Source organism: Rattus norvegicus, chromosome 13 (genome assembly GCF_021556685.1).
Source record: "Rattus norvegicus strain SHRSP/BbbUtx chromosome 13, alternate assembly SHRSP_T2T, whole genome shotgun sequence".
Taxonomy (NCBI): domain Eukaryota; kingdom Metazoa; phylum Chordata; class Mammalia; order Rodentia; family Muridae; genus Rattus; species Rattus norvegicus.
This window is the reverse complement of record NC_141546.1, coordinates 69,850,999-69,875,748: the sequence shown is the minus strand read 5'-3', so window position 1 is coordinate 69,875,748 and position 24,750 is coordinate 69,850,999. Positions and strand designations below refer to the sequence as shown.

General features: G+C 46.6%; 1 protein-coding gene and 2 long non-coding RNA genes across 3 annotated transcripts; 2 read left to right on the top strand and 1 right to left on the bottom strand.

The window, feature by feature from the left end:
• On the top strand, window positions 1-24,638 carry LOC148001698 (uncharacterized). The gene is made up of 4 exons (XR_015635557.1): window positions 1-542; window positions 9,474-9,536; window positions 19,622-19,765; window positions 21,494-24,638. It is a non-coding gene; the product is annotated as an uncharacterized LOC148001698 (long non-coding RNA).
• LOC108352557 (uncharacterized) lies at window positions 3,983-11,413 on the bottom strand. The gene is made up of 4 exons (XR_015635558.1): window positions 11,247-11,413; window positions 7,324-7,369; window positions 7,045-7,185; window positions 3,983-4,169 (listed from the first exon to the last, which is right to left on the bottom strand). It is a non-coding gene; the product is annotated as an uncharacterized LOC108352557 (long non-coding RNA).
• Ier5 (immediate early response 5) lies at window positions 16,034-18,126 on the top strand. Its single transcript, NM_001025137.3, is given in 1 exon segment — window positions 16,034-18,126. A coding segment is annotated over 1 exon segment (927 nt). The 5' UTR covers window positions 16,034-16,219; the 3' UTR covers window positions 17,147-18,126.
• Window positions 24,639-24,750: the final 112 nt, after the last annotated feature.

Below are 24,750 nucleotides of genomic sequence, written 5' to 3'. Positions count from 1 at the left end.
CTCTTTCACTCCCCTGCTTTCAAGTTCGTGAAGACAATGGAGGCTCTCAGAAGTACCTTTACACTCATGATCACTTCTTACCGACTTTTACTTTTCCGTTGAGTCTCAGCAGTGTATTGGGTCCTTTGCCTAAAGCCTCTGATCCCACTCTTCACCGATTCCCTCTGTAACCTCTCCTTACCATCTATCCCTTCACTCTGTTATTATTTCACAGAGTGAGATGGATGTGCCAAGAAAAGGGAGGGACTTTCCATGGATGGGAAGCTAAGGGTTTGAGGCTCAGATTCCTCATACTCCATCTCCTATCACTACCATCTCCAGCGAGGGCTGTGTGTGTAGGGCTTGTCAATGTGGATGCTTGCGCAGACCAGAGGTCCTCAGCTTACATTTTGAGACAGCGTTTCTCGCTGAATCTGCAATCCACTGAGTTAGCCAGGCTGGCTGTCAAATGAGCTTCAAGGATCTAACCTGTTTCTCTTCCTCAACTCGGAGTGGAAAGCCCCTGTGCTTGGGAGTCCAGCCTTTGGCCCCTTCCATGACAGGTACGTTACCACTAAGCTCCATATTATTTTGATTTTGGTTTTTCCAAGACAGAGTTTCTCTGTGTATAGCCTTGACTGTTCTGGAGCTCTCTATGTAGACACAGGGTCCTTATGTGTTATTGAAAAGATTAAATACAACAGGGAGTGGACGTGGGCTGATCTTTCTTCTTATCTTTGAGCTTTCTTATGTGGGGAGAGTCATTCTCTGAAAAATCCTTTCCAGTTTTCAGAAACCCTCCAAAGTTTGTAGGCTTCAAACCCACAAAGGTCCACTTGACTCTGCTAGGATTGAAGGTGTGTGTGGCCACACCCACCCTTATCAAATATTTTCAGCACTTATAAAGGGCTAGCAATGGATGTCAGTATTTAAGATCCCTTAGTGAACAACCTAGAGGGATGTGCCATTCTAACTAGGCATGTTTTAGGGGCAGAGGCCATGTGATTAAAGGTTGGGGTTAAGACTAGGCCTTCCCCTCATTCCTCATTGTTTTTTCTGTGCAGTTTCCCTGACTGCAACTAGAGAAAAAAAATATCTAAAGCTTCCTTCTCTTACACCATAAACCTCAGCCCCATTGCCCTCCTTGGCCTGTCTGTATCCTAGGATGATGAACTGTGAGGGCTAAGCCTCCTTGCCAACTTGTTTGAATTAGCAAACACCTAGGTCATTAGGGAATCAAAGCATTGGGTGTGACTTTGAGTCTGTTTCCTGAGAGGATTAACTGAAGGGAGGAGACCAGCCCTTGGCATTGGCCTCTTCATCCCATTGGCTGCAGTCCTGGACTAGAAAAAGAAAGAAAGAAAGAAAGAAAGAAAGAAAGAAAGAAAGAAAGAAAGAAAGAGAGAGAGAGAAAGTCAGAGAGCACAGACATCTGTTTTCTCCCCTTGCTGATCTGCCCAGATGTGAGCAGGCGGCTTCAACTTCCAGCCTCCGGTCATCACACCATGATATACTGACAGGACCCTCAGACTGAAGCCAAACAAACCTTTCCTCCCTTCAGCTGCTTCTTTTCTGACGTTTTGTTGGAGTACTGAGAAAAGCAACTGATTTCGGTAGCTTTGCCCGTTTTCAATCATGCCCTCAGCTATTCATGTCGATAGCAAAACCCTTGGCATAGTTTAAAAGGAGGAAAGGTTCATTGTTCCAAGGGCTTCACTCCATGTTTGGCTGGATCCTTTGCTTTGGGCCTGGGGTAAAAAAGACATAATGGCAGAGAAACATGTAGCAGTGCCTGTTCATTTCTCCACAGGCGGGGAGCAAGGAGAGTAAAGAGGGGAACAAGGTACATCATTCTAGAACTGGCCCCGGTGATCTGCCCCCTCCAAGTAGGTCCAATTCCTCTTTCTTTAACCTCCTCCCAGACAGTACCAGTGACTTCATTTTGATTAGGTCAGAGTCATCAGGGTTTGGGCTCATTGATTGGCAATCAAACCCCTAGTCTCTGATTCTACGGGGGCATCTCATACTTAAAATACAACATTAACACAGTGAGGGGAAAGTGCACAGAAAACGCATTTTTAAAAGGCATTGGAAAATCCATGAGGTCATGAGCTCCAATGTTGATAACTTGGGAGCAAAGGTGGTTAATATGTATGGTATATGTATGTATGTGAGCATGCATATGTGTGTGGGCACACATGTATATGTGGGTATGTATGTGCGTGTGCGTATGTATGTGCATGTGGGCATACATATGAGGGTGTGTATGTGGGAGGGCATGCATGTATGTGCATTCATGTGGGGGGCCATGCATGTGTGTGGGTATGCATGTATGTGTGAGCGTGTGTGTGTGTGTGTGTGTGTGTGTGTGTGTGTGTGTGTGGGCATACATGTGGGGGTTATGCATGATTGCCTATGCCTATGCAAGCCAGAGGCCAACTTTAGGTGTCCTCCTCTATTGCTCTCCATTTAAGTTTTTGAGAGGGGTTCTCTCTTTAAACCTGAAGATTACTGAGTTAACTGACAAGGTGGCCAGCAACACGCTTGCGCGCGCACACACACACACACACACACACACACACCTGCCTGTCCCTGTACCCTCAGTTCTGGGTTACAGTCACCTGTCAGCAAGCTTGACTTATGTCACCTGGAGATCCAAACTTGGACCCTCAAGCTTGCACAACAAGCACTTTGCCCAGTAAGCCATCAGGCCAGCCCAAACAGTGAGCCTCGCAGCTTCCCCTCCCTTAGCATGGTGCCAGGCCTGTGGAGATAGGGGCAGTACATCCTACACTGGTTACAGGGCTTTTGCAGCACAGTTGGAAGCTGGATTGGAATGCTGGCTGGTCACCTCTCCTCTCACAAGACTCCCTGAACTGACAGGCAAGAATCCCTAGCCACATTCAGGCTGGAAGCAAGGTTTTTTTGAGTAGGGAAGGACCAAACTCAGTATTTCAAGAACGTGTTTGCAATCTTTTCCTAATCTCACTTTTTCTAAATGCAGGCTTTGGAGACAAGGATCTGCATTTGCAATCTTAGTAAATATAATCTGACTTCCAGAAAAGAAGAAAGAAAAAGGAAAGAAAAGAAAAAGGAAAATCCTCCAGAAATGCACAGGATTTTAACTGCAAGAGAAGAGTCAGTAGAATTAATGTGCTAATGAGGTACTAACACAGCTTTGCTCAGGATTAACACATTCAGGAGCCAACCAATTAACTGCCCTTCCTAATACCTCCCAGGCATTTTGTGTTCAGAACTTGGTAACGCTGCTGGCCTGTGTAAATCTCAGCTTTTTGTTGTTCTTTTTGCAAGGGCTGATGAGCAGAGGGAAGTGGAATAAAGAGGATGACCTTAAAGACAGCTGTGAAACAAATCCCCGAGTGAGCTACCCCGTGGTTAGACTCTCCGCACAGCCGGTGTGTGGGTTTAGCGTCACCTCTGCCCTTCACATCCTCTGGGGTCAAAGCAGAAGCTTGTGTTCTCCGGGCTGTAAGGGTTCTATTTGCCTACTGTTCTGGAGCTGATCTTCTTTCCCAATTAACATCTGTCAGTCAAGCGAAGTGAGTCCTCGCCAAAGCGAGCATGTGAGCCTGTGTGGATCTGAACATCGAGTTGGCCTCAGGCACCCGCCGGTGAACGAAGGAAGGCCTTTGGGAATTTCACACCACACAAACACTTCCGTTCTCTCTCCTGACGCTGAGAGCCCTTCCCCGAGAGCCCTTCCCCGAGAGCCCTTTCGAGGTCTCTGAAATATCTCTCCTCTTCATCAGGTTTTCTGTTAAGATGTTTCAGAAAAACCCTATCAGTTGTGTGTGGCGGGGCATGCTTTCAATCCCAGAACTGAGGAGGGATCTTTGTGAGTTCAAGGCCAGCCTACTCTGCATATTGACCATGAGCCAGTCAGGGCTACATGGTGAGACCCTCCCTGTCTCAAAAGGACAAAACCAAAACACACAAAGCAAGGAAGCATCATCTCCCCCTCCTGGAGATGTTCTTTCAAGAAAGAATAGCTAATTTTTTATTTTTATTTTTTATTTATTTTTGTCTCTCGCTTCATTAAATTAACCCTCATGTGCTGATTGTAACTCCGTGCAAACCGTCTGAAACACTAGGGTAGAAGAGGACAGAGGAGGAGGAGCAAGCCTTCTGGAATGTCAAGGTTAATCATATCCTTTCTCTATTTCGCCTGTCTGTCAAGAGAAAAATTTCCAATTTTATAATATATTCCTTCTACTAGACAATTGGGAGAAAATGAGATACCTTATAAATAATCCTAATACTTTCTTCTACTGTCTGCCTTCCTTCCCATCCATCCATCCATCCACCCATCCATCCATCCATCCACCCATCCAACCACTCATCCATCCATCCACCCATCCATCCATCCATCCACCCATCCATCCATCCATCCATCCATCCATCCATCCACCCACCCATCCATCCACCCATCCATCCATCCACCAACCCAACTTCGAGTACCCTTTCAGCCCTTGAGTGCCTTCTGTGGACCAAAGTGCAATTGAAAACGCACCCTGAGGACCAGACCTGCCTCCTGGCCTCAGGAAAGTCCTAGCTTAAAGGGTCACAGCCTTGTGATCAGACCTTGAAATAATATAAAAGGTTATACAAAACAGAGTTCAAATCTTCTGTTTCCAGGAGCTGAAGCTGGTGGCGAGTTAATTCACAGAAAACATGCTTTCACTGCTTTAATTCCTCTCGGGTATACTTGGAAGGAAATTTCAAAACGGCAAAGCCCAGAATCCAATGTGATATGTTTCATCTCTGTACCCGCCGGGATACTAGTTTGGTCCTTGCCTTTTTTTCACCTGCCACCTTTATCTTCAGGCTCCCGACCTTCTCAAAGGTGAGCAGCTGGATGCTCCCTTTGTTTAGCTCAGCGAGTGTTTTCCCTTCCCATCTACATCTCTGCTCCTGACAGGCGACGTTTCAGGACCCCAGAGAGCCCGCGCTGACAGAACACACGGATGCGTGGGAGTGTGAGCAGCGGTCTTTCAGGGAAAATGAAGAACAAGGGGACAAATGGCGGGCATGGAGAGCTGGGAAAGGAAAAAGAGAATGGAAAGAAAAAGAAGCCAGGCAGAGGCTGCAGGAGAAAGCTGCTCCAGCCTTAATCCCCTCTCTTCAAACCTCCAAGCAATTTCTGGAACTAGGAATCGGGTTTCTAAAAGGGCTGGCTGGCTGTGCGGATCTTTCCAAATATGGGGGCGAGGTGGCGCAGAATTGCAGGAATACCAGAGGACCTGGCTCATCGACGCAGCCAAGTCTCAAAGGCCGATTTGCCTTGGAAGTGATGAACTAAGGGTGTGGCGGGGGTTGGGGTGGAGAGGGTGGGAGGTGGTAGTGTAGAAAAGCCAGGATCCATCATGTGCTGCTTTTGAAAATTATTATTTTGGAGTGCAAGCTGTTTCCTGTCTTTAAACTCTATTATCTAGTTCCCGCCCAGGTGGAGCCTGGGCTGCCTGCTAATTTAATCCCCTGGGTTTCCCCTCTGCCTCCAAGATCTCGCAGACATTCAGGCTTCATAAAGAGGGCACCTTTGTGTCTTCTTCCCCTGAAGGCGCCCATCTACCCTGGCAGCAAAGGAGATGCTATTTTGGGAAACGGCGGCAGCTGAGGAGGGAGGGTTGTTAATTGTTTGTCAAATCCTTCCACTCTAGTTAGATCTCATGGAGAGAGAGAGAGAGAGAGAGAGAGAGAGAGAGAGAGAGAGAGAGAGAGAGAGAGAGAGAGAGAGAGAGAGAGAGAGAGGCAGGCTGTACCCTTTCCTTCATTCTGTTTTCCTCTCTCATCCACAAGAGGGAAAGGGAAGGGGACTCTTTTGACTCTTCAAGCATACACACACACACACACACACACACACACACACACACACAAACACACACACACCACACGCACACACCACATGCACACATTTTTTAAAATAAATAAACCCACTTATTAATAGAAACACATCAACAAACATAATATCAGTCCAGGAACCAATCAAAATATTTTAAAATCAGGCATGGTGCTGGAGAAATGGCTCAGGAGAGCCTGGTGCTGCTCTTGCTGAGTTTGGGTCCCAGTACCAATGGCAGGTGGCTCATAACTGCCTGTAACTCCGGCTCCAGTAGATGGGACATTCTCTTCTGGACTCTGCAGACACCTGCACTCACTGTTACAGACCCATCCACTTCCCCATATACAGCCAGTTAAAAAAAACCTTTAAAATCACTTATAAGACTCAAACAAACAAACAAACAAACACGAAACAAAAAGAAAGCAAAGGAAAACCAGCCTCATAAAATACTCATGGTAATAGGAAAATAGGTACGGGGCTCTTTCTGAAAATCATATTATACTGTAGCCAGACTGACTAAGCACACCTAGGTTCCACCACCACTCCACTGACACATTGACAATACTCCCACCCAGGCCCACTCATCAGAACACTCATACAACACACAGTTACTCCATCGGGGCAGGGGCAAACAGAAAATGACAAAGACTGAGTAAAAGCTACTCAGAACTCTGACCTCAGAGGCCCTTTGGGACTCTGAAACTTTCTAAGCATTAGGTCAGCCAGTGAAGGGGGCAGGGTTGGGAACACAGTCTTATTTTCCTTAAGGGAAGTACCTTCTGTCATTACTGGTCACCCCCCCCCCCACACCAGTTCTCTCTCTCTCTTCCCCCTCCTCCCTCCTCCTCCCCCTCCTTCCAACCCTTCCCCTCCCCCTCCCCTCCCCCTCCCTCTCCTACCCCTCCCCTACCCCTCTCCCTCTTCTTCTCCCTCCCCCTCCCCCTCTCCCTCTCCTACCCCTCCCCTCTCCCTCTCCCTCTTTCTCCCCCGCCCACTGAGAAGTTGGATTCGAAGACTTCTATAAACTGATTGTAATAAACGGAAGTAGACGATAGCTTTGCCTATGTGACAGTCATTTGCCCTCAAAAGAGCTCAGAGCACCTTGTAAACACATATCTGCTAATCCACACACGTGCTCAGAGCTAGACAGCGGGTCTGAAACTTCCCTTTATACCAGGAGAATGTCTGTATAAATAAACACTTACTCAGAATTTGCTTAGTCAAAATGAGCAGGAGATGGTTGGAGACAGGTTTTTTTTTTCTTTTTTTTCTTTTTCTTTTCTTTTCTTTTCTTTTTTTTTTTTTGAATGAGCGTTCATGTTCAAATTGAGATCAGCTGTGTTGATCTAAAAGGGATTTGACTGGTGAATTAGAACAGTCCTATTGGTTATAGTAGTTAAGAGTAGGAGGGGTGGGGCAGACCTTCTTACTGGCTGAACAATAGGAGTTCGGATACTCAGTTGGGTTTTCTGAATATCACTGACCTGCAAGCAGTGTTGGGTAGAAGCAGCCGGCACTCTGTTCGATATTCTGTAATAAAAGCACACATCGGTACACAGGAGGTAGGGGTAGACAAGGGCAGGATAGCATCTTCCAGAACTCTATACTGTTCATGGGAAAGGCAAAGCAGACTTATGAGTGTTAACACAAATGGTGTTTTATAAACCAATGACTGTTTGAGGGCAGTGTGGGGCAGGGGGACAAGCCAGTAGACTATAAACACTAATGGGAACTAAAAGCTTCCTGGAAGAAATGATCTGCAGAAGTAGGGTAGAGGTGAGAGGTTATTTCATTGAGGGAATAGAAAATGAGATATAGGGGGCTGGAGAGATGGCTCAGTGGTTAAGGGCACTGACTGCTCTTCCAGAGGTCCAGAGTTCAGTTCCCAGCAACCACATGGTGGGTCACAACCATGTAATGGGATCTGATGCCCTCTTCTGGTGTGTCTGGAGACAGCTACAGTATACCATATACATAAAATAAATAAATGTTTCTTTTTAAAAGAAGGGAAATGAGATACATACTTTTATTTTATTTTTGGTGTTAGCGACCATACCAGGGATTTAGGTATGGGAAGTATGCACTCTACCTTTGAGCTACATGCACAGCCCCAAGAGATAGGCTTTGGTGGTCAGAGCTGTGCATATGTGCATATGTGCGTGGGTAGACGACAGAGCTTGGCTTCTGCATCTTCCTTTATTGCTGTCCACCTTATGCGTTTTGAGACAGGCTCTGGAGTGAGTGCAGAGACCAGATGTAGAACTTACTGCTTCGGTGAGATGGTCCAGCTAGCAAACCATCAGCATCCACTTACCTCCATCCTCTGGGGTCACAAAAGCATGCCGCCATACACAAATTTTATATGGGTGCTGGGGATTCGAACTCAAGTCCTGATGCTTGTGCAGCAAGCACTTTACTCCCCCCCAGGCATTTCTGCACCCCAAGATAGACTTTTCTGAGACAGAGTCTCACACTATAGTCCAAGGTGGTCTGAAACTCACTAACATTGCCCAGGCTGGCCTTGAGCTTATACCAATCTTTCTGCCTCAGCTAAGAGTTATACTTCTGAGTAGGAGTATTTGTTTGGGACACAGATGGAGTATCTGTGTTCTCAGGGTGGTAAATTTGAAGACTTCTAAAATATTAGATCTGATCCAAAAACAAACAGCTTGGCTACTTGTTCTCACTGCCTTGTCTGTATGATCACCTAGGGGACTCTGAAAAAGTTGTGACACCCTAGCCTCACCGCAGAGCCTTTTATTTAAGGGATCTGGTAGAGTCTGGGTGCCTGGGTGTTGAAGGGCTCCCCAGGGGATGCTAGTGTCCAGTTATGGTTTGAAGGTTCCTAGCCACTTTCACAAAAATAGGTGTAGCCTGACTTTACTTTATGGGTCCCCTTTTTCTACCACCCTATTCCACCCATATCCCTTCCAACCCTCAAACACTAGGTAGGAGAGGAAAAAAGTTAGAGGGGAAAAGGAACATTGATATCGTTAGACTACTTCCTGCTGATTAGAGATGTCTAGATCTTTGGAACAAGTTTGACCTTCACAACCAGCAACCAGCAGCAGCAGGAGGAAGAGGAGGAAGACAAAGAGGAGGAGGAGGAAGAGGAAAAGGAGGAAGATGAGGAGGAGAGGCAGCAGCCACAATCCCCTCTCAGGGTTCTGGAAGTTTTATACCCTCTCAAGAGTTCCCAGAACTTCAAACATCAGACACTTGCAGAAACTGTCTGCACCTGGCAAAATCATGCCCCTGCTAGAGCACAAGGCCAATCACAGTCCATTTCTGTGGACAATCTGAAGCAGCAGCCCCATACCCCACACCTGGGATTGAGACGAAAACATATTCCCATGACATTTCTGTGTTTTTAAAGACATCAAAACTCTCACTTCAAATGCTAGAACCTCCCACCTCCCCGTACCCAGACTTAGTCTGTGAGAACTGCCAAGTAGTCAGTGGGGTCCAGCTCTGTCCACCGTCCTGGTAGTTTGTCTTTGACTCGGTATTGCCTTTGCATTCTAGAAAACAGGCCAGAAGGCTGGAATCCTGCCACGATGTCATAGGAAGTTATTTAAGGTGCCCCTCCCCCTGGATATGTCACATTGAAAATAAATGGGCTTTTATCTTCCAGGTAAACATAAGACTAAAATGAAAAAGTCCACTCCAACAATCCAGGACAGTGATGCTATCCCAGGTGAGCACCTTCTCTGATGTTTATTTGGGCGTTTGCATTTTGTTTTGTTGTTTTTAAAGCAAATTCTCCTGTGGTTCAGGCTGACCTCAAACTGAATTGCCTATGTAACCAAGATCTTGGAGCTCCTCCTCCTCCTCTTCCTCCTCCTCCTCCTCCTCCTCCTCCTCTTCCTCCTCTTCCTTCTTCTTCCTCCTCCTCCTCTTCCTCCTCTTCCTTCTTCCTCTTCCTCTTCCTCTTCTTCCTCCACTACTACTACTACTACTACTACTACTACTACTACTACTACTACTACTACTAAATGGTTTGATTTTTATTTTATGTGCATTAATGTTTTGCCTGCATGTATGTCTGTGTAAGAGTGTTGGATTCTGGAGTTACAGACAATTGTGAGCCACCCTGTAGCTGTCGGGAATTGACCCTGGTTCCTCTGGAAGAGCAGTTGGTGTTTTCAACCACTGAACCATCTCTCGGGCCTCTAGACCTTAAAGTCTTAACCCTCCACCTTCAGAGTGCCAGAGTGCTGTGATTTCAGGGTTAGGCATCCCATACTATTGAGATAGTTTATGTGTTACTGTGTCCAGGAAATAGACTTCCGTTTTTCTAGCATCTTGACTGCTTGGCTTCTGCCCAAGGAGCTGGTTTGTTCTCTTTTTTTTTGGGGGGGGGGTGTTGTTAGTATTTTGAGATAGTGTTTCTCTCTGTGGCCCTGGCTGTCCCAGAATTATGTAGACCAGGCTGGCCTTGAACTTGGAGAGCCTCCTGCCTCTGCCTCCTGAGTGCTGGGATTGAAGGCATATGACACCACCACCCTGTCCAATGAGCCGGGGTTTTTTATTGTTTTTTTTTTTCCAACAAGCTGTTTGTATATTGCTGTAAATGCTACACACTTCTATTTTCCTTTGATTTTATCTTTAACACGGCAACTTCTTTATGTTTCTCTTTCTTTCCACTTCATCCTCCACACACGTTCTATCTTCTCTAGTTAAAGACACTGGTTAATAGCCCACAGTGCTTAGGCACGTTTACATGTCTATGCTTCCCTAACTCCTTCCTGTCCCTAAGTCAGTTTTGTCCACTAGAAATAAAACTAGACTTGGGGCAGTGGTGGTGCTGGCTAGTCCACAGAGTGAATTCCAGGCCAGCCAAGACTACACAGAGAAACCCTGTCTTGAAAACCAAACCAAACCAAACCAAATGAATAAATAAATAAAAATAGAACCACATATATATTTAAAATAGGCTTAAATTAATATTTTAATTAGCACAATATAGCAAAAAAAGTCATTTTCATACATGACTATCATAAAATCTTATGATATTATAATATGTGATATTATACTATTGTAATTTCCCATTGTGATTTGGGGAAGAATTTTGTTCGTTTGAGGCAGAGTCTCGCTGTGTAGCCTTGGGTAGTCAAGTTTTCACTGATTCACCTGCTCCAGTCTCACTTGTGGGCTTACAGGTCTGCACCACTCTGCCCTGCCATCCATCACAGGAGTAAGGAGGTAATTTACATTTTCTTTTTGGTATTAAGTTCCTGAAAACCTGCTGTGTGTTTTATATTTATCATACGTGTCACTTCATGCTTCAAAACTGTGACGCTTCCTGTTTTGATTTTTAAATTGATTAAAGTCGATAAAATTAAATGCTCGCTCTTAGGTTACATTAGCCACATTTCATGTGCTCGGTAGTTCCCTGCATCCTCACCTTTTTGGCTGTGGAAGCTTCCTGATCAGAAGTGATTGGTCCCTTGGGAGATGGATTTTGAAGAGTCCACTCCGTTGGCTCAGGATTAGAGGAAATCCTGACAGTAATTGCAAAGGCATAATTGCAAGTTAGCTGTCATTTCCTAAGCCCCTGTGATGGACTGGGCCCTGATGAAATAAAAAAATAACTCTAAGCATAACAATAGGCAATAGATAAGACTTGATAAGTGCTCACATGAGATACAGCCTGATCTAGGCCGTTCAAGTATCTTTACGAGTCCCATTTTACACAGTAGACTAAGGCACAGAACTAGGATGCAGGTCCGTTATCTCTAGAAGTGGATTAACTTTCTGACGTTCAAGTAGCAAGTAAGAGGTAGGTCCAGGCATTACAGCCAGAGCCTCACACACTCCAGTTTGAATCCCACCGTTCTAACTCAGAACTCAACAACTTTGGGAAACTGACTTCCCTTCTCAGAGTCTCAGTTTACACATCTATAATTCCTGCGAACTGACCATCATGGGGCTGGGTGGGTCTTATGAGTATTAGAGATTCTACACATGTAACCCTTCTGTAACTACCACAGCCGCCCTAATTACAATATTGGAATGTCCCCTGTCAGCTGATGGGACATCTTTCCCAGCTGTCTAAGTGCTCCTTCCTGCCACGGTCGTGCCTGCCTGCCCTATAGGAACTTCCCATAACCCAACATTCAAAGAACTTTGGCACCGATTCTGATGGTTAGTGCCAGTGTCCCTCACTCACTCCGTGTTGTCATTCCTTGGCTACACATAAAGACAGTCTCCTGTCTTTGATGAGGGCACAGCTGGGCTGGGTGCTGGGTATTAAAGGAGGAAGAGACAAGGGCAGCATGAAGGATATGAAGTATACACGGGTTAGTGGTGGAATAACTCAGCTCGGATGGTTCAGAAAGCCTTCTCAGGTGCCATTAGCAACCTGGGCATATGGGGCAGCCTCCCAGACCAGCACTTCATAATGAAGGTCTTTCTGTCGCTTACATCTGTGTGTGTGTGTGTGTGTGTGTGTGTGTGTGTGTGTGTGTGTGTGTGTGCGCGCACGCGCGCTCACGTGCACATGTAAGTGTGCTCAGCGGTCAGAGTAAATCATGTTCCTCAATCACGCTCCACATAATTTATTTCTTTTTCTTTCCATTGGCAATTTTATGCACAAATACAACGTATGTAGATCACATGTAGCCCCCGATAGCTCTTCCACTCATCTCCTTCTCCTAACTTTATCATCATCATCCCTTCTCATCTTCAACCCACTGAGTCCAACTACCGCTGCCCACACTGTGCGGGTTCAGCCACTGGAGCAGAAACAACCTACCATGGGACACACTAGGAAAGACCCTTCATCTGTCAGCAGCCATCACTTGCCGAACGTTTCTCAGCTTGGTGGGGCTGGTGAGCTTCTCCCCTACTCAGACTGGAGCTCCACTAACATTTTTGAGATGGGGGCTCTCACTGAACCCGAAGCTTGCCTTCAGCCAGACTGGCCAGACAGTGAAGCCTCTGGAAGCCACCTGTTTCTGCTTCTCAGCACCACTAGGCTGGGCTTTCTGTGTATGTCCTGGGGATCCAAACTCTGGTCCTTACGCTTATGCAGCAAACATTTCACTCACTGAGACATCCCCATGGCCCTGTCTCTTATCTATCTATATCTGTCCATCTGTCTGCCTACCTATCTGTCTATCCATCCATCTATCCATCATATCTATTTATTATCTATCTCTATGGTCTATCTATCACCTCTATCTCTAGCATCTATCAATCCATCTACCTATTATCTATCTCTCTATATCTATTATCTATCTTTGTTCTATCATCTATCTATCCATCTATTTATCTATCTATTATCTCTATCTATCTATCTATCTATCTATCTATCTTTATTTATTTATTTATTTTCCACTCTTTCTAGCTCCATCTAGCTCAGGTCTTCTCAGGAATCCTTTGCCTAAACATACACAGGAGCTTTACAGTTGAGTGGTCGCCTGTACACCAATTGTTCTGGAATCCATCCTGAGGTTATTACTGGAAAATCTTTAATAGGTCCCCATGGCCCCATCTTCTCATTGAAGCATCTATACCTTACTATCGTCACCTTGGCAACCTGGCAAGTGAGATGCTCTCCATTCTCACTCCTACCTACCGCCAGCCCACCCCCACCCTTGCTTTGCTGCTTAAGAGTCTGTGGACTCTACCTTAGGGCTTTCCGCACCTCTTCAAATCCACTTTCCTCACTCAAAGTTTCCGATGATCCTTCCTTCTCCGACCCCTTCTGTACCTCCGAATTCAAGTGCGGGGTAGCATGTTCTAATAAGTAATGTGTACTGAGAGTTTACCCGTGCTCGCGGCTATGCTAAGAGTGTTAAGTGTGTAATGAGCATTCCGTTCTCACATGCTCTAAGAGGTAGGCACTATTATTATCTCTGTAATCAAATGAAAAAAGATGGAATCACAGAGAGGAGAAACACCTTTCCAAAGTGCTCTTCAACAAGGAGGAAGTGGAGCGGGAGCTGGGATTCCCACTCCAGTGGCCCGAGTTTGCAAGCATTGTTTTACAGTGACTTAAAAGTTCTCACACTTTTCCCAGTGGAAGTCTGGTGAGGCCTGAGGCCTTGGCCCTTTCAAGATGTTCCTAAGCCTTATTAGGACAATCTGAAAACCCCATTATTTCTGGGTTTATCAGAAAATTGGGGTAGGAATGGAACTGATGGACTTTGTTTTTTTGTTTTTGTTTTTTGGTTTTTTTTTTAATAAAGTCAGAATGCTCAGTGGGCATAGTGGTACACACCTTTAGTCCCAGCATAAGGAGGCAGCGGCAGGCAGGTCTCTGAGTTCGAGTCTAGCTTGGTCTACAGAGCTAGTTCCAGGACAGGACAGCCAGAAAAACCCTGTCTCAAAAAACACAAACTAAATAAATTAATATTTTTTTAAAGAAGCGCTGATGAAAGAAACAAAGCTTTGAAAGGACTAGGTTGTCAGGCTCTACCCCAGATGTACTGTCAGTCAGCCTGTAAATTTAAACAAGCTGTGTTAGGAACATGGGCTATCTCCATACGTGAGTTCAAGTACCACTTACTACATGGCGTTGATAAATATATCTGTGAGATACAGCATTACCAGATACACTGTGTCCTCATGAGTATAGGTCATTTGTAATACAGTGGGTTCCATCAGAACCTCACTGGACTGCATTCCTTAGGAAACCTGAAGGGACACACACACACACACACACACACACACACACACACACACACACCCCTCTGTTGTTTTAAGGGTGAGTGGTCAGGATCTAGATGCAGACTTGGATTTCAATATTCAATAAATATTTGTAAAAAAATTTTTTTAAGGAGAGAAAATGGAGAAGAACCTCATGTTATTACTGACCATACGTTGTGGTTGCTACATGTTATAAATGTTTTCTCTCCTTCTCTATGTGGACTGAGAATTCCTGGAAGGGGGGAACCCTGGGCTTCAGTTATAGCAGGGATAATGGCCAAAGCTAGCACCCCAAAGCATCATATCTGAGCGCATCCTAGTTGTTAACCAGCTCTAATCAAGCCTACCTCACTAGTGTTTCTTCTACATAAATACATTGGTTAGGAAAACCCTACTGTAGGATGAGGTAAACTTTTCACACTAATAGACTCTGTGTAAGCTGTGGTTAATTTTATTATTTAGATTACCTCTGGGAGCTGTCGTTTATCTTCTGTATAATAAAGAAGGTATATACATGATTTTTCCTTTTTAGATTTGAAACTAAAGGGCCATGAGGCAATTTACTGAGTCATCAGGCACCAGTACCATCTTGTCGTGGTCTTTTTGACAGGAATTTGTAAGACTCAGTGGATGGACTACATTGACTAACCAGGAAAATTTTAGGAACTTTTGCCCATACTTGACACAAAACAAATTTACATAATCAATATGGGGAACCAGAACTTCTTTATTTGTATTTTTAGAACTTACTAGATTTCCCCAAGAATAGATCAATTACTTACTGTGCATTTTTTTAAACAGACAAAACCATTGTGGAAAAGTAGGTAACATCTTCATTTAATCTATACTGACAACTGAGAATCTGAGGAATGGAATGAAATATGCCAGCTTTGGACGAGAACCAATAACTTTGTGCCTGAATTCTGTTCCTTGATAAAGCAGAAGCTTGGAAATTTCTATAAACTCCCCTTTTTGTTTGTAGTCAAATGCTGAGTGTAACGCTAATGGGAAAGGGACTAACTCCAAAATAATATCTCAAATATATCGTGGTAGTTGTCATATATTGCCATCGCTTCCGTTTCTGCCAAGAATGACCAGAAGTTACAGCTGTACCAGCTGTAAGCAGCTGGAAATTGCTCATGAAAGGAACCGAACTTTATTGTGCAGTAGATTCCAACACACTAAACGGATGAAAGCCCCAATAGTTCGGTTCCTTACAGTGTGCCAATGTACTTCACAAAGCGGAATTCCTAACTACAAACAGTTCTGTGTGCTTCGTTCTACCACATCACCCGCTCAGAACACAAATCCCACCGCACTTGATCAAAGGGTCGCCTGCGATCTCCCCCTTTAAGAGCTTGCTCCGCGGGACTAACGTTTGAACCGGCCCCGGGGCTCCTCCTCTGCCTCTGATTGGCCGGGGGTGGCGCACGAGGCGCATCGGCCCGCCCAGAACGGTTGGCGGCGCTTTGTGATTGGCGTTCGCGGAGCATATATAAACCGCGGTGTGGCCCCGCACCGCTCAGTTTAGAGGCTGGCCCAGAACGGGTCTGTTGACTGAGGAGAAAAGGCGGAGGGAACTACGCATCACTAGATCTTTTCTCCACCGAGCTTTCACACGCTGAGGGTACAACCACAGAGGCGAGCCTGTTCCTGCCTCTCGCGCCTCTCTCAGCTTTAGAAGGCAAGCAGGCGTTCACCCCGTCGTCTGGAAGAGGAGGCAGGATGGAGTTCAAGCTGGAGGCTCACCGTATCGTCAGCATCTCCCTGGGCAAGATCTACAACTCGCGGGTCCAGCGCGGCGGCATCAAGCTGCACAAGAACCTCTTGGTGTCGTTAGTGCTGCGCAGCGCCCGCCAAGTCTACTTGAGTGACCCCTGCCCTGGCCTCTACCTGGCCGGCCCTGCGGGGACCCCGGCGGTACCGCCGCCACAGCAGCCGGGAGAGCCGGTAGCCGGGCCACCCTCTGGCTGGGGAGAGCCGCCCCCACCGGTCGCCCGCGCCGCCTGGCCGGAGCCCGAGCCGCAGCCTCAGCCTCAGCCTCAGCGTCCCTCGGTGTGCCACACGCCGGGAGCGGGAAGCCCAGAACCGGTGGCCGCGGTGTCCGGAGCGGAGGACGCTCTCCGGGGCGGAGAGGAGGACTCGGCGGCAGCTGCTTGGGGCCGCGTGGAACGTCCGCGCGTGGCGCCTTCTGGAGGCAGCTCGGACGCGTGCTCCGAGGGGCCCCGGGCACTGCGCCGCCCGTGTGGCTGTCCGTCGGCCGTGGAGGAGCGGTCCTCAGAGAACGGGTCCCCGGCGCCAGCCGCCCCGTGTCCCAGGAAGCGTGGCGCAGCGGGAGTGGGTGGCGGCCGCGCGGGCTGCTCCGCGCCCGGCTCTACCCCTCTCAAGAAGCCGCGCCGGAACTCCGAGGAGCAGCCGGTCACCGACGAGGAGGACACCGACGAGGAGATGGAAACCGGGAACGTGGCAAACCTCATCAGCATCTTCGGGTCTAGCTTCTCGGGACTCTTACGGAAAAGCCCTGCGGCCGGGCGGGAGGAAGAGGAGGCGGAGGAGGGCGGCCCGGAAGCCTCCGAGCCCGGGCAGATCTGCTGCGACAAGCCGGTTCTGAGAGACATGAGCCCCTGGAGCACAGCCATCGTGGCCTTCTGATCCCCCGGGACCTGAGCGGCTGGAGCTTGAGCAGCGGGAGTCCCCGAAGTGCGGCCGGGGCCTTTCCCGGCCGCGAGGACGAGCCGAGACCGTAGGCGCTGGGCGCGTAAGGGAGACTGGTTGCTGCCGGGCAGCACATCGCCCCGGAAGGGGCAGCCCGGCTGGGCCGTGGCTCTCGAGTCTCATCCTGAGACCTAGAGTGGGAGGCTTATTGGAAGAGGACGATCGATCGTTAACTTTTGTATCAGTGTGTGTCCATGTGTAAGTTTGTCTTGTGTTGAGACGATTCTGTGGTTCTGGAATGCACCACCCCTTCCCCGTTCTCGAGACTTTGGGGGTGCAAACAGGGACTTTCCTCTGCCAGCAGCACAGAAAAGGAAGCTGCTGAAAGGTTCGAGACAGGGGAGTTCCCCGATCGATCTTGGGGAAGAGAGGGACTTTACACACAACCTCTCTCCTGAAAGCTAGGACCACACCGGGGCGCGGAGTGGCGTTTTCTCACAGGATTTCCCCAGACTAGAGGGAGTTCGTCTGGAGTAGAGACTTGTATTATTTTTCTTCCTCCCCATCTTTCTCTGGCACAGAAGAAGCGCTTCTACCCTGTGATTACTCTGGGAAAGCAGAACATTAAGGGACCTTCAATTCCCCACAGGGGAAAAAAAGCTTGCTGAACTTCACAGAAGAGTTCAAGCTTGGAAATATGGAGTTTATAGAGAAAAAGATATATTTTTAAAAGCTCTAGCTCAGAACTTACTACACAGTGCTTTTAAAAAGTGTTTAATGAAACAAAGTTTACAGACGAGCTCTAAGTGGAAGGACCTTATGGTTTTGTAGATACGGTGACTCCAGTCTTTGTTGTATAAAGGTTGGGGGAGCTGATAAGGTTTTTGTACAGTATTTTCTCCTCCTCTGTATTGATTTTTGTATAAAAATGTAACTTTACGTGTCTAACACGTATTAAATATTTTGAAGCAACTCCACTACCTGCTTGTATGTATGTAATCACTTGTCTGGGTTTCCAACCAGGTGGGGGGAGGGGCAGCCAGGCTGGGAAATGGAAGGTGTGGTTCTTCGTATCAGCCAGTCACAGGCTAGGGACATTGTTGGCTGACTAGAATAAGTATCAAGAGAGACACGTTTAAGGGTTTGGTTTGGTTTTTTTGTTTTCACGCACATCCCCATTCACAGGACTAATAGATACTGGAATTAATGACTGGCAGTTTGAAACCTGCCACTGAAACAGCTTTCTCTGTAGTCATGGTTTTCTATAGTTTGACTTGATGGAATCTTTAATATTAAATAATACTAAACTCCAAGTTTTACAGCCTTTCCAATATCAAGTATTTCCACCAAAACTTTGTTTCCTAAACAGATCTGGTAATCTATTAGACCATGGGTCACTTTGTAGATTTGAATTGGGGTGGGAGTGGGGTTTAGAAAGCAACTTCAGAGGTCTTAGTAGGACCAGTCATGAAGAAACCGATGAGATTGACTTCTCTAAATGTTCAGGTTCATCACTCGTGTTCCATTAGATGTCAAGGCTGACATTTGTCTTCAGTTGTAGAAAGTAAATGTTGAAAGTGAAATTATGTGTATCAAACCAGAGAAGGAGACTAAGGAAGGTTGGGTAAATTTAATTCTCATGTAGCAGAACTTCCTGATTTGCTCTTGTCACCTACATGATGACATAAGTGGTTTTGGTCACGATAAACAGATGACAGCCAAGACAATTTAAAGAGACCGTTTTGTCTGAGGCAAAACGTTCAGTACTTAAGAGGTAATCTCTTAGGAGCAAACCAATTAGACACTAAGTTTTAAATATAATTGCTAGTTCTTCAAAAGATGCCACTAGTTTCTAACTAAGTAGAATGCTTAAGAGGCAGAAACAGGAAAGAGACAAAAGGAGCATAGGAAATATGCTCTTTGGCCTTAGTTTAAGAGTGTGTGTGTGTGTGTGTGTGTGTGTGTGTGTGTGTGTGTGTATACTTCTATATGAATTATCATAGTTGAATAGGCCATTGCTTTGCTCTTTAAGATTATGACTGGTTCTTTAAGGAGGAGAGCTGTTGCCTTCCTACTCCATCACCACAATAGTATGTACATAATACATAGGATAAAACACGCTTTAATCAGGGCACTATTCAGTTGTTTTCTTTCAGAAATTAGCTATTTAAGCTCTATTATAACTACTAAGGATCCATTAAGTGGATCTTAAACTGAAGGTGTCCCCGGCCTTCATTCTGCAGCCATTTCCTTTGCAAGCATGCACTTATGCTTGACCCGCCCTCTCGGTGTGCTTTGTATTTGAAAGGGGTCACATTTGGTGTGAAGAGAGTTGTGTGCTTGTTTCAGAAGAGACTAAGGCCCCTCTTCATCCTTTGTTGTGCACAAAGATGAGCCGTGGGACCACGTGTCTGCTTAATTTACAGAAGTAAACTGGGAAAAGGTGTCCCGTCTGTCTTTTTGTTGTTGCAGGAAATGAATGGTGCAATAGCATGGGCTCTGGAGCCAGAGTGCCTGCATTTTCATGCCTTAGTCCTGACACTTTTCTCCGAGGACTTCATGTGGCTTCAACTCTGCTTCTTCCTTCCTTGTGGTGGTTTTCAAGTGCTTTCAAGTGTAAGTACAAGGATAATTGTACTTACCTCATAGAGTTGTGAAAATTACTGAGGTAATGGTCTTAGAAAGTACTTCATAGCTGTAGTAAGGTGCCACATGCAGGTAATCCCCAGCATTCGGGAAGCTGAGGCAGGAGGTTCTCCAGTTTGAAGCTAGCCAAACCTGTCTACATAGACCCTCCTCAGACACCAAACAAAACAAATACCTCATACTTAGGAAGCACCCAACTGTTGTTATTGTTGCTATAGAAGTGAGTGGTGTGTGTGTAAATTAGATGCTGCGGTGAAAAGAACTGTGGGTATTTGTAGGGAAGGAGAAGGAGGAGGTTTCTATTTTTAAGCGATCCTGTCAGCAAATATGAGCTTTTTGTTCTGTTTCTCTGGACACTTGGCAAGCATGGAGCATTGCCCTACCAGTAGAGTTGGTTGCTGTGTCTGTCTCACACCAATCCTGTGACTTCCTTGGATCTACATTCAGGAAGGAGTAAACAACAGTGAAGACTGGTTGAGGGCAAAGTCCTTGTTGACATACAAATGCTTTTAGTGATGAGTGAATGAAAACAAAATCCACCATAGAGCTATGTTTAGCTTTAATTGCTTGGCATAGAATGTCTCTTAAGTCATGCTTGGTGATAGGTCTGGACATCTTGAGGCTCAAGTAGGATTATTGTAGCTGAGAAAGACACAGTGTGACTTAAGACAGTATCTAACCTTTCTGGAGCAGGACTACTTTGGGAGGGTCTCCAGTCTCTTCATTAAACTAACCATTCTAGCATTACAAACTGAATTCAGGCACCCAGACGTGTTAGATGGTCATCCTACTACTGAGCTAGAACCCCAAGCTGAAAACTTCTGACAGCTATGCAAAAGCTAGATGTTTAAAGGAATCTTTTCAGGAGGCAGGGGCAGGCAGATCTCTGAGTCTGAGGCCAGTCTAATCTATATAGCAAGTTTTAGGACAGTCAGAGCTACATAAAATAGGGTCTCATGAAATCAATCAATCAATCAATCAATCAATCAATCAATCAGTTAGTACTCCAAGAAGATTCCATGAGTGAAGGTGATAGAATTCAGTTCAGTACTTTCCTGCCATGTCACTTTGAGAAACCATCCTTGGGGGTTGGGGATTTAGCTCAGTAGTAGGGCACCAAGCGCAAGGCCCTGGGTTCAGTCCCCAGCTCCGGGGGTGGGGGAAGGGGGAGGTAAAAAAAAAAAAGAAGAAGAGAAACCATCCTTTATATGCGGGAGGGCAGGAGGGGAGGGGGACAATCAAGGATGAGAAGCTTGAAGCCCTGTTCCAAATGCCTTGGTTTTCTTTGTGGCTTCTAACAGCTTTCCCTTCCTTCCATTGATTATAGATTAGGCTTTAGGATGGGGGACTTGGGAATTGGGTCTTTTAACTTCTTTGGTGGAACACTCGGAATTTAGTACTCGGGATGAAATTAATGACAGATCTGCCCCCACATCATCCGTGGGTTAACCTGGATCTCTTCCGCTTCCTTGGTGTGCTGATGTAGCTTAGAGCCAGAGTGCTGTGGTCTAAAGCCTCACACTGTGGCATGGAGTTTGACAGATTTTTTTTCTTTATAGTTACTTTATTTTATTTTTTTAGTAGAGTTAGTTCAGTTCACTGAATATCCAGAGGACTTCTGGTCTTTTGCCCTAAATATTTTATTCTTGTCCTGTTTGTGAGATTTTCATTCTCCTAGACTCCCTTTTATCCCAGCAGTTCCTAAAAGAAGATGAGATGAAAAGAAGCGCTGATCCAACCTTCCGCGACTATGAAAGGAGCCTTCACTGTGAGGTGCGGGGCTGCAGTGGGGAGCGGTGGGGAGCGAGCATGGCTTCCCAGCATTCCTGGCACTCTGTCCAGTAATGAGCACTTCGCCTCTCAGCCTTTGAACTGCTGTTCAAATTAAAAGTTCTACCCGGTGGGAAGCTCGGGGAGGAAGAACAGCTGAGGTAAAGTTGGCGCGAGGAATCCCTTCCATCTGAACTCATGCCCTTGGACTTCTCCAGTAATAATTTCTTAAGGGTACAATGGAGAATGTATTGGAAAGCAGGGTGCAAAATACTACACACCTTGTGGAATACCTCCTTCCAGATCCAGTTCTTCCCCCGCCCATGTGCGCCACCCCCTCCCCCAGTGGGAATGACATTTTTAAAAATAAAAAGCCTCTCTAGCAATTTCTCTGTCCCAGAGGGATACAGAGCCCAAGTCATCTTTGCTGGACTGGATCCTGGGGTTTGTCTCAAGCCTTTGGAATCCTGCAGGCAGAGAAGAAGAAGCCTCTAGGGACTGCATTCCTGAAAGGGCGCCCTCCCCACCCTCTTCTTTAGACCCACAGCCGTCTCCACTGCTGGATGGCGGCCTGCTTAGGGACAGAGGTGAATGTAGTGGCTGTGAGCCTGTGGAAACCGTAGGAAGAGCACCTGGCCTTCACTAGCACTATCGCCAAGCATCTCCAGCACGTGACTCGGGTGCAGGCTCGGCCTGTGATGCTGGTTGGTAAACCTAGACTAACCAAGCATTCTCTGTATGTTTTGAGACCTACCGGCATGGCCTATGTCATACGCCGCCCCTGCCGCCGTGTCTCTAACTTCCAGGAGGAATCCCCTTTTCCTTCCCGATTCCTTCAACCAAGTTTAACATGACTCCAGCTCTCTGCTTTCTTCCAATCACCTGGACCTCTGCCAGGGTTCCAAGCTCCTAAGGCAAGGCCCCTTTCAGTTTTTTTGAGTACACAGGGAGATGCTGAAAGTCCTGTTCCACCTGCTTATTTATTCTTCCAACTCCCCACCCTCCCCAACCTCTCCCACCCCCTGCCTTAGCGGGGCACCAGCTGGGAGCTTGTTTGGTCTGAGGTAACTGGGATAACAAAAGCAAAACCAAAACAATTCCACTCTGCAAACCAGCGTTCCATGGACTCCAGGCTAAGGTAGGAGATGCCTCAGGCTGCTCTTCCGGGTTTGACGCCTTTCTTGCATCCTGGGTAACCAATCACCAGGGTTGCTCCAAGCTGCTTCTAACTGCCAGGTAGTTTCTTGACCTTCGCAGCACAGATGTTCGCATCTGTGCTCTCGGTGGCTCTGCTCACTTTGTGTGTGTGTGTGTGTGTGTGTGTGTGTGTGTGTGTGTGTGTGTGTGTGTGTGTCTTTTTAAGCCCTTTCAGTCTCCTGTGAGGGTCCTCACCTAATGTTTGAGAAAGAGTCTTGACTGCTCAAGGAAGAAGAGCCACCATTAAGAATGCGACAACCCACTAAAAAGAGTGAAGATTAATATTTCCTGACGATGAAACTTGTCAAGTCTCCCAAAACTCTGGACACTGGAGATCAAGCCACAGCTGTGTTGGCTGGAAGTTGTCATCCTCTCCCGGTGCCTCACCAGATTCCCCAGTCCCTGCACAATAGCCGGGGTGGGTAGGGGAGTCTACTCTCTGGAAACAGGAGCAGCAGCTGAAAGCCGGCTTGGCTGGTGGCCAGATGCAGGAAAGGAGAGGCAAAGCCAGGGGAGCCCACACGTGGGCTTCACAGCCTCTCCCCTAGCCTTTGCTGGGACTGCGTGTGCTGCTTTATAGCACAGATAATGAATCTCAGAACCACTTGGATGGAGAAATCCAAAAGGCCTCTTTGCCTTGTCTCCCCCTTTAGTCTTTGACTGATCAATAGAGGCTTTTTACAGGGAGAGTGGCTAGGAGCGGGAGAGGGGAGCAGTTATTTACATCGGTACCAGAGTCCTGCCAGCGGGAAGTGAGCTGGGGGCTTGTGAATCCAGGATTGTGGGGAGTGGGCAGTTTACGGGGCGCGGAGCTGCCACTGAGTCAAGTTCTCTGCAGGAGGTCTGCTGGCGGCCAAGGGAATTTAGGGCAAGCACGCCCCGCCCACCTTCTTCTCCCTGGCTTTTCTTCAGCTCTACCTCTCTCTCTCTCTCTCTTTTTTCCTTCAGACAGTTTCCAAGTTTTATTTTTGGTTTGGAAAAGGGTGAAAATTCCTTGACATCTGCATTCAGCAGCTCCCTTCCCCCACAATGTGACCTACTTTAGAGACTAGAGCGACTTTTATTTTTACGGCCATGGGAGAAATTGCTAAAAGCAAAGACGCTGGAGCTGAGGGACTTGGGACGCGGACTGGGAGGAGGTTATTGCCCTACAACTTCTGTGGCTGTCCTCTAAGCTCCTCTAAGTCTCCAGACTTCTTTAAGGGGTGCTCTCTGTGTGGCCCTGTGAGCGTGTAGCTGTAAAGATGTGGCATGTGGGTGATTCTGGTGTGGGCTGGCACAGCTGTCTGCTTCACAACCTTCCAGTCATTTCAGCATCAGGCATCTGGCTTCCCAATGTAGAGCTTGCTGCTCTTGGGATTCCTCAATGAGAAGAGAGAGTTGCATCTCAGGCAGGATAGAATAAATGAGGTCACGAGCAGAGTGTACCTCTTGAGTAGTCTAGTGATGACTCAAAAGAAATATTCAAAGTCACCTTCACCTGGTGCCATGAGACCCTTCTGAGAAAGGGACCAGGAACCAGAAACTGAAAAAATGTGACTCAATTCAGGAAGTCGCTCATTTCTCTTGGTTTCTCTTTATGGTGTGTGTGTGTGTGTGTGTGTGTGTGTGTGTGTGTGTGTGTGTGCTTTATAGTTGTGATTAAAAAAATAAACTGTGAAGAAAATACACGTATGAAGGCACACTAATCCCAGCACTTGGGAGGCCCAGGCAGACAGATCTCTGAATCTGAGGCCAGCCTGGTCTACAGAGTGAGTTCCAAGACAGCCATGGCTACACAGAGAAATCCTGTCTTTAAAAAAACAAAACCCAACTAACCAACCAACCAAAACTAAACAAATTTAAGTAGAGATTAGGCAAAAGACACAGAAAATTTAAAATAAAAAAGCAAACAGAAAAAATAAAACAAAGAGAAGCAGCTATTTCTACAGCCCTCACAATCAGATATGAATGCCTCAGCTTTAGTTTACTGGAGGCCTCGCTCTCTT